At 34.8% G+C, this 14,586-nt stretch overlaps 1 protein-coding gene across 1 annotated transcript in view; it reads right to left on the reverse strand.

Moving 5' to 3' along the window:
- The window catches only part of EYS (eyes shut homolog), a 1,054,063-nt gene that overhangs the window by 292,461 nt on the left and 747,016 nt on the right, over positions 1-14,586 (reverse strand). Inside the window, exon 34 of the mRNA XM_074895818.1 lies at positions 6,169-6,319. Within this exon, the coding sequence (XP_074751919.1) occupies positions 6,169-6,319 (151 nt within the window). The remainder of the gene's footprint in view (positions 1-6,168; positions 6,320-14,586) is intronic.

Raw genomic sequence — 14,586 nt, forward strand, 5'->3', positions numbered from 1 at the left:
GCTTGGGCATTGGTCAGTGGGTGGTGAGCAATTGCATTGTGCATCACCTGTCTTTTCTTGGGTTTTACTTCTCTCACTTTTTGTTATATTCCTTTCCATTACAATCAAAATTATAATAATTATTATTGCTATTCTTATATTTTATTGTTCTTACTGTATTTTACTTTAGTTATTTAACTGTTCTTAAGTCAGCCCACAAGTTTTACTTTTTTTTTTTTTTATTATTCTGTGGCTGTGTGGTGCTTATTTGCTGGCTGGAATGAAACAGTATCTGCAACAGAAAATGTAATTTTGTATGTTTTAGTAATCATTTATTAAAATATTTAAAACACTTTTATCTACATATGATAACGCCTGACATTGGGCAGTTTCATAGGATCATTTGATTGTGATATCACACTACCTATTTTTCATAAGAAAACTATATGTTTTCTTAAATATGAAGAGCATATTTTGTAGATATCTATTTAAAATATGTGCCACTGCAAAAAGGTTCACCCAGCTCTAGTAGTCTGAGAGACTTTAGATGTGTATTGATTTCTGTTTCATCTTAGTTACAACACTAACACACTATGACCCTGAGCATATTAACTCAATTATCTGTTGCTCTTTCCCCATCGGTAACATGGGGATACCAATGCCCACATATATATTTGCATACTTTCCACTTAATCTTTTATCTTTACATTATTTCAAAGATTGTTCTCCTGGTACATAAGCTTCCTTTCCTTCTGAAACTTCCCTGATTGAATACTTGCAAAGTTTAATTATAGAGTATTGCTTATGTTTAAAAGGAACGTGAAGATATAATGACATTTCACATTCTCAATGCTAAAATACTATTAAGTCTAGAAATATAAATTATTGGAGCAATTATAAAAGCAGAAATAACACTATTATTGCAATCAACTGTTGTTGTAGGTATTTGAAAACAATCTTTAATTTCCCTTTGAGTGTATCAATCTTCTCAGCAAAGGAACAAGCTGTTGTAAACAATTAATGAAACTAAAGCTAGCATGAAATTAATTATTCTGAAACATGTCTTGAGATTTCAGAAATAATACATTCTTTTTTTCAATATATAATTTAAAATGTCTTTTTTCTATGTGTAATTTGGTTTCTATTCCCCTGTTGTTTTTCAAGTCTTAGAAAACAGTTATCATAAACAGCTTTAAAATCCTAATGTTTAAAAAAGATATTATTTAAATGTTTAACTGATTTTGCCACTTACCTGTTTCTTAGATATGACAAGTCTGAAGTATGCATGTCACATTCTTTAATGAAGAAATAGGATATGATTTAAAAATAAGTAATAAACAAAGCTGTCACAGAATAGGAGTTTTTTCACTGTGTAGAGACATCAGGACAAGATGTCTGCCAGCCAGCTATTTATGGTTTAGTTTTCCTCTTGACTGTTGAGCTCTGCCTTCCTACACTGTCAGATGAATCCCCTAAACTTTGAAAAGAACAGTTTGCAGAGTCATAAAAACAATTTCCTGCTGTGCATGAAACAGTTTGCAGCTTGAACTCGGATAAATTTGTCCAAGGTGTTTCAATGCATGTATCTGTTATCTTGTTTTCTACCCATGTCTTCAGATCCTTCAGAATTCCTACCCAGGCAATTTTCTATCTTTGTCCTGTGGGTACATAACATCAGAGAACTGCAGATGTGTAGATATGTAGATAAAAAGAGTTGTTATGGACTGACCACAACCCCTATTCCCTACCCCCCTGTGCTGTTAGGCGCAAGGAGAGAGAGGAGTTGGGTGTGAAGTTGAGTCTGGGAAAAAACATAAGGAATATCCATTTTGTCCACAAAGCCAGTCATCTCAACATGGAAGGTAATCATACTGGTCAGGCAGAGTCTCCCATTGGTAAATCCATGCTGGTTGTTCACAAGGACCTGCTTGTCCCTCATTTGTTTCTACAGTTTTCTCAGGAACTGAGTTGTGCCATTGACCTAACCAGCTCATGGTTCCCCAGATCTTCCTCCTTGATCTTTTTGAATATGAACATGACATCACATTTGTCTTTTTCCAATCATCAGGGACCTCTTCTGATAGATCTAGACTTTTAGAGGTGATAGAGAGTGGTCTTGTGATAAAATTATCCAGTGGCACATGCTTGTAGGCATCCCATCTGGACCCATGATCCTTTATATGTCTGCGTTACTCAAGTAGCCCATAACTTTATCTTGCTCAACTGTTGGTAGTGTTTCTCCCCACCAACCGCTAGGCACAGAGATCTGGAAGATCTGAGAGTTACTGGTTGGTGAAGAAATCTATTATGGCATTACTTCCCCAGATGTTCATTTAAATGTATCACTGCCTTGAGGGTAAGGCTGTAATCCGTTCTCCTGAAGTGCCTTCCCAAGCTGTGACAGCAACCAGGGAAATCAGTAGAGGGTGACTAGGAAGGAAATTCAAACTTCTGTTGATAGCATGCTAAAACATGAAATACCCTGGGCAGTGAAAACATACATAGTTGGTGCTTATGAAGCCTTCCAGTCTAGAACTACTATGACTGTTTATTGATATTTTTGTTCAAAATGGTGTATAACAGGCAGAATGCCAGTCAGGTTCAGAACAGACTGAAAACACCTCAGTAAGTATATACAGACAAACAGTAACTGCTCTTAATAATGCCCGAAAGACCCTATGGTTTCCTAATTAGGAAGACTGAAACAATTCTCTTCCTTAAAAAAAAAAACGGTAAAAATCTACCCCTTATAGTACCACTTATGCAGAATGGCATTAAAGAACAAAAGGGAAAGCAGTCAGGACAGGGAGGTAATTCCCCTCATTTTTGGAGAAGAGCCAACTCTTTGACACTGAAAGGCAGTGAGTAATTGTCATACCTTGCCTTACATGTTGAGGGCACTCTGACTCTAAGCAATACCAAATAATAAACATATAGACAAAAAATAAATATGTGGAAAAAAAGCATGGACACTTGAGAACTGATTAGGAAATTGCAGTACAGGAAATCCTCAGAGGACATAATATTTTACCCTGAGGGCTTCACAGATCATATCAAACTTCACTGATAAAGAAAGGAAGAGGAATCTACCCTGGAAATTAATAGTGTAGCTGAGCCAGTTCCAGTAATACAGAACTCCTGTGTCAACAGTTTCTGTCACTGGCAGGTAGAAGTTCCTGTTAGACAGAAGCTGAAGCAGTCCAGGGTCTGAAGTCAGTGCTCTCTACAGCTTCTACAATATTGGAATGCAGGAGAGCCAACAGCAGAGCAAACTACTCCAGTGAGAGAAGGAGCTCATCTAAAAGAAGACAATGTACTATTAGGCAGATACTATGGATATCACAAGGGTCATTATCAGACTTGCCTCCAAGAAGGATCAGAGCATTTACCAGAAAAGCTGAGTCTCAGCTGGAGCAGAAATCTCCCTTAAAGCAAACTGCAGGATGAAGGTCAGAAACAGACCTTTTCTGTTTTGGGGATGGTGAAGATTTTACGATAGAAGCCTGACTGCCTGGGTCAAATCTAATGAGATAGAAACTTCCTGGAGTGGCTTCCTACTGCTGGGATTGAAAAGCCCACATAAAGAGAACTTGGATAGACAGTTCTCCATTCCCTGACAAAAAGGAAAAATATAGCCTTTATAGACTGTATGTGGCTTATAGCCAACAGACTTTGATAGCAAAGCCAAGGAAAATTAAACTTGTCTAAAGTTACAAAAAAGTTAAAATTAAGCAAGATGAGACACTAAGATCAAAATGAACAGAAAAATCACAAAGGAGCAAAGAAGATTAAGTGAAATGAAAAGCTGAGGTAATCTCAAATAGAAAGCAATGAACTGCAAAAAAGCTTCATGTAAAACTAGAGAGGCAACTGAGTATCGAGGATATATTTTTACCTTTCATGGAAGTTATATGAACATATGCTTTCCAAGTTCTAATAGAGGTTAAGTATCACCAGTTTGAGCACATGCACATGTCCCACACCTATCACATCTAAATAACAAGCATGGACCATAACATTTCACCTATTAAACCTGAATTAAGAACAGAATAATCTACCAAACTGCAATATCCTTAACGAAAGCAAGCCCATCTTGATATGACAGTCTAAGAAATATACAGGCAAAATGTTTTAGCAGTAAATTGCCTTTAAGCCATAGTGTTTTATCACTATTTTAACTTATGTAAGGTAAATCTATTCTTCTGGATTTTATTTTGCCTTTAGCTAGTGAGAAGCTATTTACCATCTCAAACTTCTCACATACACATTATTATGTATAATGCTCAAACAAATTGCTTCTTTACCTACTCCTAAATACACTCCATGGATTGTACTTCTCTAAGCCTTCACACTATAAATTATGTGTGGGATGTGGGATCCCCCAAAACATTTTATTTTAGCTTCTAGAAGACACATCATTTAAACATTGGAAATACTTTTTTTTTTTTTTTTTTTTTTAACCTTATTAGTATAGAAAATTTATTGAAGATACATTTCTATAGTAAATAAAATTTTATATGCAACTAATAGAATAAAACATTCCAGATGAATGGATAGTTTTCATATGTCTGCTTGAATTAAAGGAAAAGTTATATAACTACAAATACTATTTGATGTGTTCTTTTAATGCCAGTATATGACATTTAGAAGGATACTTTTGGCTGAGTATTTTGCAACTCTAAAAACACCTTCTCACAAGAACTTTTAAGCTGGTTTTCAACAGTATTGTCACTTCATTGGTTACTGTACAATTTATTATGAGTGAAAGTTTTGAGAAATGCTGCATTAAAATAAAAGCATCAAAACCATGTCTGTGCTGGAAATGAATGTAGATATTTGCATCATGATAAGATGACCTTCACTTACCGAAGAACAGAGCAGAAATAAAAAGGTTAAAACAATTGTCACAGTGTGAAATCTAGCCTAAAATGTGCCTTAGAAAATGGAATCTGGATGTCCAGCTCTGACTATATGATTCTTCTGTGCACTGGGAAAACAAAAAAACCCTGCAGATTAACTTTGTCACAGTTGTGGGATGACACTTATCCAAAGATCACTTCTCAGATAAATGAGACCTGGACTATACCTACCCAGCACTAACCGTTTAGTTTGTTCCACTATGCGTGGAAAACAAAGACTTACAGATAATCTTTGTTATGTAATGATAAACAGCTTTACATTTTATCAACACATGTGGGACATGAGACACGAGGGTGAAATAATTCAGGTAGCAACAGTGGTTGGTTTTAGATGAGGGGAAAGTCAGAGATTAATTTGGAGCTATGTGACTATCAAGGCCGCTGGCACCTTATGCCTCGATTTAATTTTAAAAAATTGCACATAGTTATGGCAATAGGCCCTTGGGTGCAGAAGGGCACTCCATACTCAGACACCTGACAAGATGTAGAAGGCTGAGCCAGCTGGGAACTGCTTTGCACAGAGGCCACATTACCAGGAGCTGGACTGAGTGTCCCCTGGGTGTACAGTGAAGTCTCAAGCGAATTACAGGGGCTGGGTATCTGTTATTGTGACTACTGTACCTCAATTTCCTCCATAACAACAATTCAGTAATGATCCATTTCTCACCAATCCTCTGCATGACGCTGCATATACTCTTCTTCACTAGCTCTGTGCTAGCCCTATTACATATTACTTCTCACCCTTGCATATGTTGTTACCCTAGCTTCATACAGGGCCCCACAAATTCAAGCTCCTGTAACATACCTCTTATTCATTAATGCAGTTCCACAGGTTAACTCTCTCTTGCTTGGTTCATTTTTACACACAGTGATCTGTGCCAGCACAGGATGCAAGCAGAGCCTTTTTCATTATGGAACTCAGTGCACTTACACTTTTCATATCTTCATATGAAGAAAGAGGTAACAGGTACCCCCTCTAAATTTGATTATATTTGCTACTTAACTCTGCATACCCAAGGCAAACAGGATTACAGATCATAATAATGTTAGATCAGAATGCTGTATCTGTTCACTTCATTCACCAAAGTCCTACACACCAGTAAAACTCTGCAAAGAACCATACTCGTCTCTTAGATGTAATCCTCAAAAATCTCTAAGTAATTTTTATTTTTTGCATAGTTTATATCTCTGCAGTTATATCCTATTCAATATGCCACTCCCCAAAATATCAAACATCTTAAATAAAAATAAATAATAATTAAAAAAATACCTGTTTTATTGCATAATGATGAGGCAAACCACCAACAAACATGGATCCTGTTTCAAGCCAGTGTGAACTGGACCAGAAATGTCTAGGTATACTTGTCTTTGCAGATATCCCCAGGACTGACATTTCTGCTTCACATGGTACCATGCCTTGCCTACATAAATTTAGAAATAGGCACATTTTACCACCATATATAGTTTACATTATAGTCTATCTGACAAATTAATTAGGCTGTTACTAAACCAATGAGGAAAGGAAATCAAGTAAATAGCTGTTTTTATATTAAAGACCATAAACATGAAAGAAGCTGTTTAACAAGCTGTAAGTTGGCATGTCTTTGGGGTTTGAATTTCCATTAAAATGAAGCTATAATGTAAATCTGAGCAGTGGGATTGCTAAAAAAGCCAAAGAACATAATAATGGCTGAATAAAAGAGTTAGACAATTTATAACAATAACAAGAAGGCTTTGTAATTTGGAAAAAAGACATCTATTGACCTCAAATATTTTAAATATCCCTCTTTTTCATCACAAAAAAAGATAACCCCAAAAAGCAATTTAAAATAAACTGCATCTTAGACAGTGTAGATGTACTAAAATCTGTAATACTTATCTTCAAAAGCATCATTACTAAAACTGAAGGCAGTAATATTAGTCCCTGAAATTAATACATTCCCTTTCCCTCCCCCTGTCCACATACCCTCCTAACAGTCTTGCTCTTAACAGCATGCATAAATTGTTAGCAATAAACTGAAGATGCAAAGTAAACAACTTGGTTTTCTTCAATTTTTCTTTTTAATGATGCAAAGCTCATTTACATTACAATAACTAACTGGCAGCAAGCACTTTGTCTTTATGAAAGAAAGCACGGTGAAGAAATATCAAAACTAAACAAGAGTCCCTCATGTAGGAATTTCTTTCAGCCAATCCTTCTCTCTGCACACAAAACAAATCAGAACTCAGTCGGCTGTATGTTTAAAAATATTCAAAGTGCCTTTGTAATATAGGTGTCAGAAAATAATCTGTGTGAAAATAGCATATAAAAAAAAAACTATAAAAGCAACAGTCTGTAATTTAGCTAGAATGATGTAAGTATGAAAGTTTATCTTTGATAAAGCAAAATTACCTTCTGAAACTTATTAGTTACAACAAGACAATGGAAAGTTTTCTTCGATAACTTCTGGCAGATAATGATATATAAAAGATTTCTCACATACTATTTGGTAAGGTTTCTATCATTTTTTAATTGAGAGAATAGAGCCTGAACGTTAGCAACATTTGCAAAGAGTTCTCTGTTTTCTGCACAATATTTTTTTTGGTGATACTTTCAGAAAAATATGCAAACATGGTATTAGCCTTTTAACAGAAAGGACTATAAATGTTTTTATAAGCAAAACGGCCTGTTCATCTTATGGTAAATAACTTCAGATGAAGAATATAAATGTTTGTTTTTCTGCGAAAATCAACATTAAAGAAGAGAAATAAATTGGATTTTTAATTCTGTGGACTAAAAATAAACTTCTAAAGGGATCAGTTCAGGGGATATTTTGTTGTCACCTCGATTTTTGCAAAGTTTTTTGAAACTTGCTATTTAATAGCTGACATGAATGAGAAAAAGGAGAAAATTCTAGCCAAAACTGCAATCAAGGAAAGGAATGTTCTCCTACCATGTTTTGTAGATATTATGCAATGGTTGTATGTCTAATCACATCCACAAGTTTCTGCAGCATACTATTTTCATTATTTGCTTACAAAGAAAGCTTGCTGATGATATGTGTAACTCATACTTTCATTCTCAGTAGCTCGGTTTGCAATGATCAAGCAGTTTTTCCTAAGGCTTGAACCCAGTCTAACATCTTGGATATATTCATTTTACAGCAGAAAGCTGTGGTGAAAGTTCTAAGAAAGGTATTTTTTTTAAATATATATAAAAATATTATTTTTCTGAGAAATTGGTATAATATTTATGAATAAAAGCATAATAATAAGATAGAAATCTTTCTGAAATATTTTAAATCAGACTTGTTTTAATGAAATATAATTCTTATGACTGGAGTGGAAGATGGTCAGGAGGGGAACTGACAGGAATTTTAAATTCTTTTAAACTAATTAACAGACGTGCTAAATGACAGAAAGCTCCACAAACAACTTTTAAAATTTTTTTTAGAATTACTATTAAATTTCTTCTACACATTTTGAGATGTTAATGGTGTAACTGGCTATGTGACCACAAGCATCCTGTTTACTAATGTACTTCTTTTCACATTAGCTTTAGACATATTTGTTAACTTGTCCTTAGTAGCACATATGATGAATACGAAGAATATTTTTGTGTGCATATGTAAACATATTTTGAAATTAATTCCCAGTACTTCATGTCAGAAAACAAGTTAGTGCAATTCAATAGCATGAGCTGCCTTTGCCCTAAGCTTGTTAGAATGTCAGCCATGCACCTTTGATTGTGCTTGATTGAATCTAGCAGGGTCTGGCCAAATTAGAATAACAACCTTAAACCATTATTGTTTAGCATTTGCTGATGATACAATCACCAGCTCATATAGGCACTCTATGAAATTTTCATCAGGCTTTTAAAATACTTTTTCTACAATCAGCACATTGGGTGCTTTAAAGGTCAAGTAAGAAGACAGAGCTTTTTGCATAATTATAAATGTGGAAATGCATACAGAACTCTCAAGCACTTTTGCCGGGTAAGCTACCAGTAATTGTGCCTCAGTCCAGCCCAGCAGTAACAGTTCATAGTTTCCTCATTTGTACTCACATAAATGTAATGATTAAATACTGGCCTATTAATTATAACCTGAAGATGAGTTCTGTCTAAACAGTATTAAATCTATTGCTCGATGCCTCACAGGTTGGCAGGATGGAAAGGTCAGATAATAATTTGATAACTGTTGGGATAACGGTACCTAAACATGACAGTGTCTGCATCAAATCCAAATCCTTATACATAATGTCCTTACTTGCTGACATTTGTTAGTGATGATTAAATGACATGTTTGGGATTATCATAAAATGGTAAAAAGGTAATAAAACAAATAGGGGAAGAGGAGGAGGGAAAGGGGAATGTCCAGGTAAAGTATTAAGTGTCAGTCATGCTGTGCTGCCTTGCTGGGAATAAAGTTTATTTAATCTGGTTTTCTTGATAAGAAAGAGAAATCTCTTGTCCTAGAAACAAGATTGAAACCTTCACCCATCTCTAGTAATTGCACTTTAATGTGATCATGCTAAACAACAACAAAAAATTCACTAATTACCCTTGAAACATTTGGGATGTAATGCTGGCATTCAGTCCCTTAAAAACAATGGTAGGTTTGCAAACAGCTATATCAAATATGATGTAGCTGTAGTTGTGAACTAAAGAATTAAAGAGAGTTTTTATTATCATATATTCTAAAAAACAATCCCAAAGTTCCCTGATTTTATTGAAGACAACTGATTAAAACTGAGAAATATATTTAACTTTCACTGTGTTTAATTATTATTTTACAGATTTCTCCTCTTAAAAAAATCAAAACCAACTCACATTTCCTTCTGTTTTCACTCAGTTATCTGGTAGTTTTCATTTTCTGGTTTCATACTCAAACTGCTCCTTGCGGTAGAATGTGTATTTTTGTATAATTATGCAAAACTACAGACCTATTGTCACAGAGAATTAAGAGTTATGTTTTCTTAATACACATTTCAAAGGTGGGATCAATTTTGACCCAGCACTGGTTTTGAAACCCTTGAGGCTTTCCAAGGGTGTTTGAGACAACTTTAAGAATGGGACATCTGGACCTCTTTGCTCAGAAAGGTTGTGCAAATTTCTCCTCTGGAGGTTTTCAAAACCTGACAATAAAGCCCTGAGCAACCTAGCCTGACCCCTTGGCTGGCCCTGCTTTGAGCAGGAGGTTGGACTAGAGACCTCCCGAGGTCCCTTCTAGACTGAATTATCCTATGATTTTACAATCCTCTGACATTTTTCTTTAGCAAAAAACCCACCCAAACCCATATTTATTAAATCCATATTATTACCATTTAGAGAATAAGGCAGAATCTCATACTACCTTCAGCCTATTTATTAACATAGAAAATATACCATTTTCACTCTGCAGTAAAATCCATCATTTTAGACTACTCATATCTGCTGGTGTTGACTGTGCCTTACTAAGACACCAGAAAACACACACTTTCATGTTGCAGATGAACTGATGAATCAACAACATAATTTTCTCATTCCCTCTGACAGAGAATCATACTTCCTGGACCTGGAGCTGCTTTCTTAGTCTGGTCTTAGAGAGGGATTATCTAAATAAAGAAAAACAATGAACTTAATGACAAGGCATGATGTAAATTTCTGTAAGAATACAAGGGGAAAAAATAATTTTTGTTTCATATTCTAAGAAATTAATACATATGGTACCCTCTTATTCTTTTCACAGAGGGACTTAAAAAGGTCCTCAACATCAGTTCAAGTCTTGACACATAATCATCCATATTATTATGAGGTCATCACAGTTCCTGTTACAGTTGTCACCCAATCTAGCTATCATCTCCAATTCTGAAAATGAAACAGTTTACCGGTTACTGCCATTCAGGAATCATTCCTAATTTAATCTATTTTGCAATAAGTATTTTTATAGACATGATCTGGGACCTGCTAGCTGGCCTCAGGTCCAGAGAATAGTCTTCAGATTTCAGTTTTATTTACTAATATAGATTTAGCTAGAGAAAAAAACAGTGATCTATGTCTCTGGCCATTTCTGTCTTTACAGTTTGGAGAGCTTAAGTTTCCTACTGCTCATATAGTACCAACCCTAAATGCTATTTACAGAAGTTAAACGTAAAAACAATATGCACTTATTTCAAGTTGATGTAGGTGTAAATAAAGTGTCATTTAGTGAAAAACTTGGCCCAGTTGAAAGAACTGTGTTGAAGCATTCAGACAGTGGCAAGTTTAGAGTAAGATCTAGACTTACAACACTGACATTTTATTTCAAGTGAAACTGAAAGACTGCACTGAATATTATTATACAGTGGGAATTCATATTTACATCAGGTCTGCAGATCAACTTTGTTTCTGGTCTCTGTACCCTGTCTCTGTTCTCCTTAGTATAATTTCTATGCTTGTGACTTGGGGCCAAGGCAGCCACAGAACACTGAACACACTTTCAGTATCCATAAACATCCTTTGATTTTCCGCAGAAAACAATATAGAACAATACTTTAGGTGTGTTGTCTGATATTAGAATCTTACTCTTTTTATGTTCCTGTTCCTACAATAAACCATTTCAGAAGATAAAGTAGAAAATTTTCATTCTTAGATGTAAAACTAATGAGCTCTTTTGAGATCAAAAATAAAAGAAAGCAACGACAGAAACATTTTTAGTATTTATTTAGTTAAATACTCTGTGCAAGAATAGATCTTTATACACCATAGATTTGTTTCTTAAATGTTTCTAAATTTTAACTTCTGAATGTCTACTTTGATGGCAGAGTTCTGAAAAGGTGTAGAATGGGATTTGTACGCAGGTTGTGGCATGACTAACTAAGCTTTTATGTAAGAGAAGGTCTAAGACAACATTTTATATCAAACTAATTGGTGGTACTGTCGCTATTAACTGTTATTATTCTGATCAGTTTAGTATAATTAAATCTATTGCATTCAATTACATTTTTAGAAAAAGGTAGTTGCTTATTCTCTGTTGACTCATATGAAGTTTATGAAAAATAGTCACACTTTGTGGAATATAAAAAACATGTACAACACATTGAGCTTCAATTTCATTATGTTTTTTCATTCTAGTTAAGTGATTTTTTCATTGCATTGATGCAAAATAAAATTATTTAGGTGCAAACAAATGCACTTAATCTCTTGTTTTATTTGACGATTTGATCAGTGTAGGATTTATTGTATACTGAGGCAGATATGCAAGAATAAAATCTACTTTCAATTTCTAGAAACTAACTGCAAGATATGAAAACATTAACGCCAAGTTTTCTGTCATAATTTCTAGGTTTCATCCATTTCCATAATTCTTTCTTTCTCTGGAAAAAGTTAGTTCTTAGTTCTTGTTGAATAAATAAAGGATTTTTTGCAGCAAAGGGTATTCTGACGTCTGGTAATGCAGAACTGGGTTCTTTACTACACAATCTTTGAAAGCAGTATGATCCTGTAACATCAGTAGTGTAGCAGCATGATTTTTTTCTGCAAGAAAGCTTGTTTCTGAAAGAAAGTTAAGTTTCTTATTTTAAGAGGACAAATGCTAAGCTAACATTTCAGAGAAATCCTGAATGTGGAGGACTGTGAATATTCACAGTGAATGTGAATAGATTTCTCAGCTTTAATCAGTTGTCTTCAATATTGTCCTGGTGGAGCCTGGATCATCTCACTGGCATTTCTTATACAACTATAGGAGTAGTCTGACCAACTTGAATATGGTAAAAACAAACAAGTCTCCCTGAGGCCAAAGGTCTCCTTTTGAAGGGACTCTAATGTGTCACCCTTTTGTTGAAGTGACTTCTCCAAAAAGATGTAAAAGGACTCCCCTTTTTAAAGACAGATTGTCTTTAGAGCACAAGATTACCAGATTTTTAAAAGGTAATTTTTTAAAATAAAGAAAATGTAGAAATAAGTGTATTAGATTAAATAAAAGGCTTGAAAGTAAATTTATTCTCTAACTGGAATAAATTCCTTTCTATATACAGAAACAAAATCTTCTTCCTTCCATGGTCTTACAAGGCTCACCTTAGTGCTTGCTTCCTACAGCAGGCAAACTCTGCTTTTATTTTTTCAGGATTTTCCCAGTCTGCACTGTTGCTGCAGACTGCAAGCTTCATCGTGTCCTTCAGGGAGGCAAAGCTTATTTGCTTTCAGGAGAAGACCAATCTCTCTGCCTCCAGATGACTCTGACTGAAAGGGAATGATGTGGGATAAAGTAGAAAGACAGCTTCCTTCTCACTAAGTAGGAGTTACACTGTACAGCACACAGCACTGTCTGAATAAACAAGACAGCTATACTGCTTGTCCTGCTCTCTGCATATCCCTCTTTCTCTAGTGAGAAAAGGATGGCTTGAATCAATACCTGCCTTAGTACAATGACTGTCATAAAACTTATGTCTTCAGGCTTCTGGATGCAATGTGCAGTGCTTAACAACAGTTTCCTCCCAGAACAGAACTGACTAATTATTTTTGTTTCTCCATTGTTTAGGACATCTCTCAAAAAGCAAAGCTTGAGTTTTGTCATGAAAGGATATCTAGCATGTAAAAATATCTTAGAGGTGAGAGTGAATTACACCTTCTAAATGTCTGCCACTGTTCATACAGTCGGGGTCACATAGCTGAGACATAGGGTTAGCAGGGTCAGAGATGAATCTTTACACAGCTTTTATTTTCAGCTGTTAACTGAAGTACTGTCTGGGGTTTGCCAGCTAGAATATTTTGGATGTATAAATTCCTCACAAATCATGTGTGTTTAGGAAGAGGTGACAACAGTAGAATGTATCTTAGGAAAATATTTAAGGAATAGAAGGGTTTGATTTAACTGGTGTGGCTTTCTGAGTATTGATCCTTTATGACATAGAAAAGGTCAACCTAGCGGTCCCTTAGTGGTCAGATGAATGGACCCTTTGGGATTGAAACTCCAAAACCAAGAAAGTTTAGAAATTTTATCTAAGATAAAATTGGTAACCCATGGTACCTTATTCTCTAGTGCTCAAATGATATAACATGTTCATCTATAGAGGGGAAAATATGTTCTATAAAATATTTTTTAAATGCTGCACTGTTTTTTCCCTAAGCTTCCTTTGCGATAGTTGGTGTATTTACTCTTAATTAATAGCCATATATTGTATAAAATAGGCCTCAGCACATTTAAGTGTACAAAAGAAATTACTGGACTATGGGTATTATACATATTAGGTCTGCTTCCCAAATAGCAAAATTCATTCAGAAACAGGATACTGTTATATTCTATTACTTTCTATAAAGAAAAATGATTTCAAATGTATAATATATGTCCATAAATGTTGTTACTATTTTGTTTTAAAAATTAACAAGTTGGGTTATTCTGAAAATAAAATGATGAACAGTCTGGGAAATTAATAATGTGAAGAATTGAGTTAAGAGTTACTGTGTAAATCACATGAGATAGAACAGGATTTAAATACGCTTATACAGAGAACCAGCTAAAGACATGTCCTGAGGAAAAGCCTCCAGCAAATACAGTATCTCTGTAGAAATAGTTGAGACAGTGTCTCTAAAAGATATGGAATTTAGTGATATGCAGCAGTCAGTATAGAGAGGACATGTTGTTTCTTTTTGTTTTCTTTTGAAGACAAAGAAAGGCAACTGTAAGTAAGGAAAAAGGGAATAGTTTGCAAATCTAGAAATAAAAACATCGTTTTGTTTTTCATGATAATG

This window comes from Athene noctua, chromosome 1, assembly GCF_965140245.1.
Source record: "Athene noctua chromosome 1, bAthNoc1.hap1.1, whole genome shotgun sequence".
Classification (NCBI taxonomy): domain Eukaryota; kingdom Metazoa; phylum Chordata; class Aves; order Strigiformes; family Strigidae; genus Athene; species Athene noctua.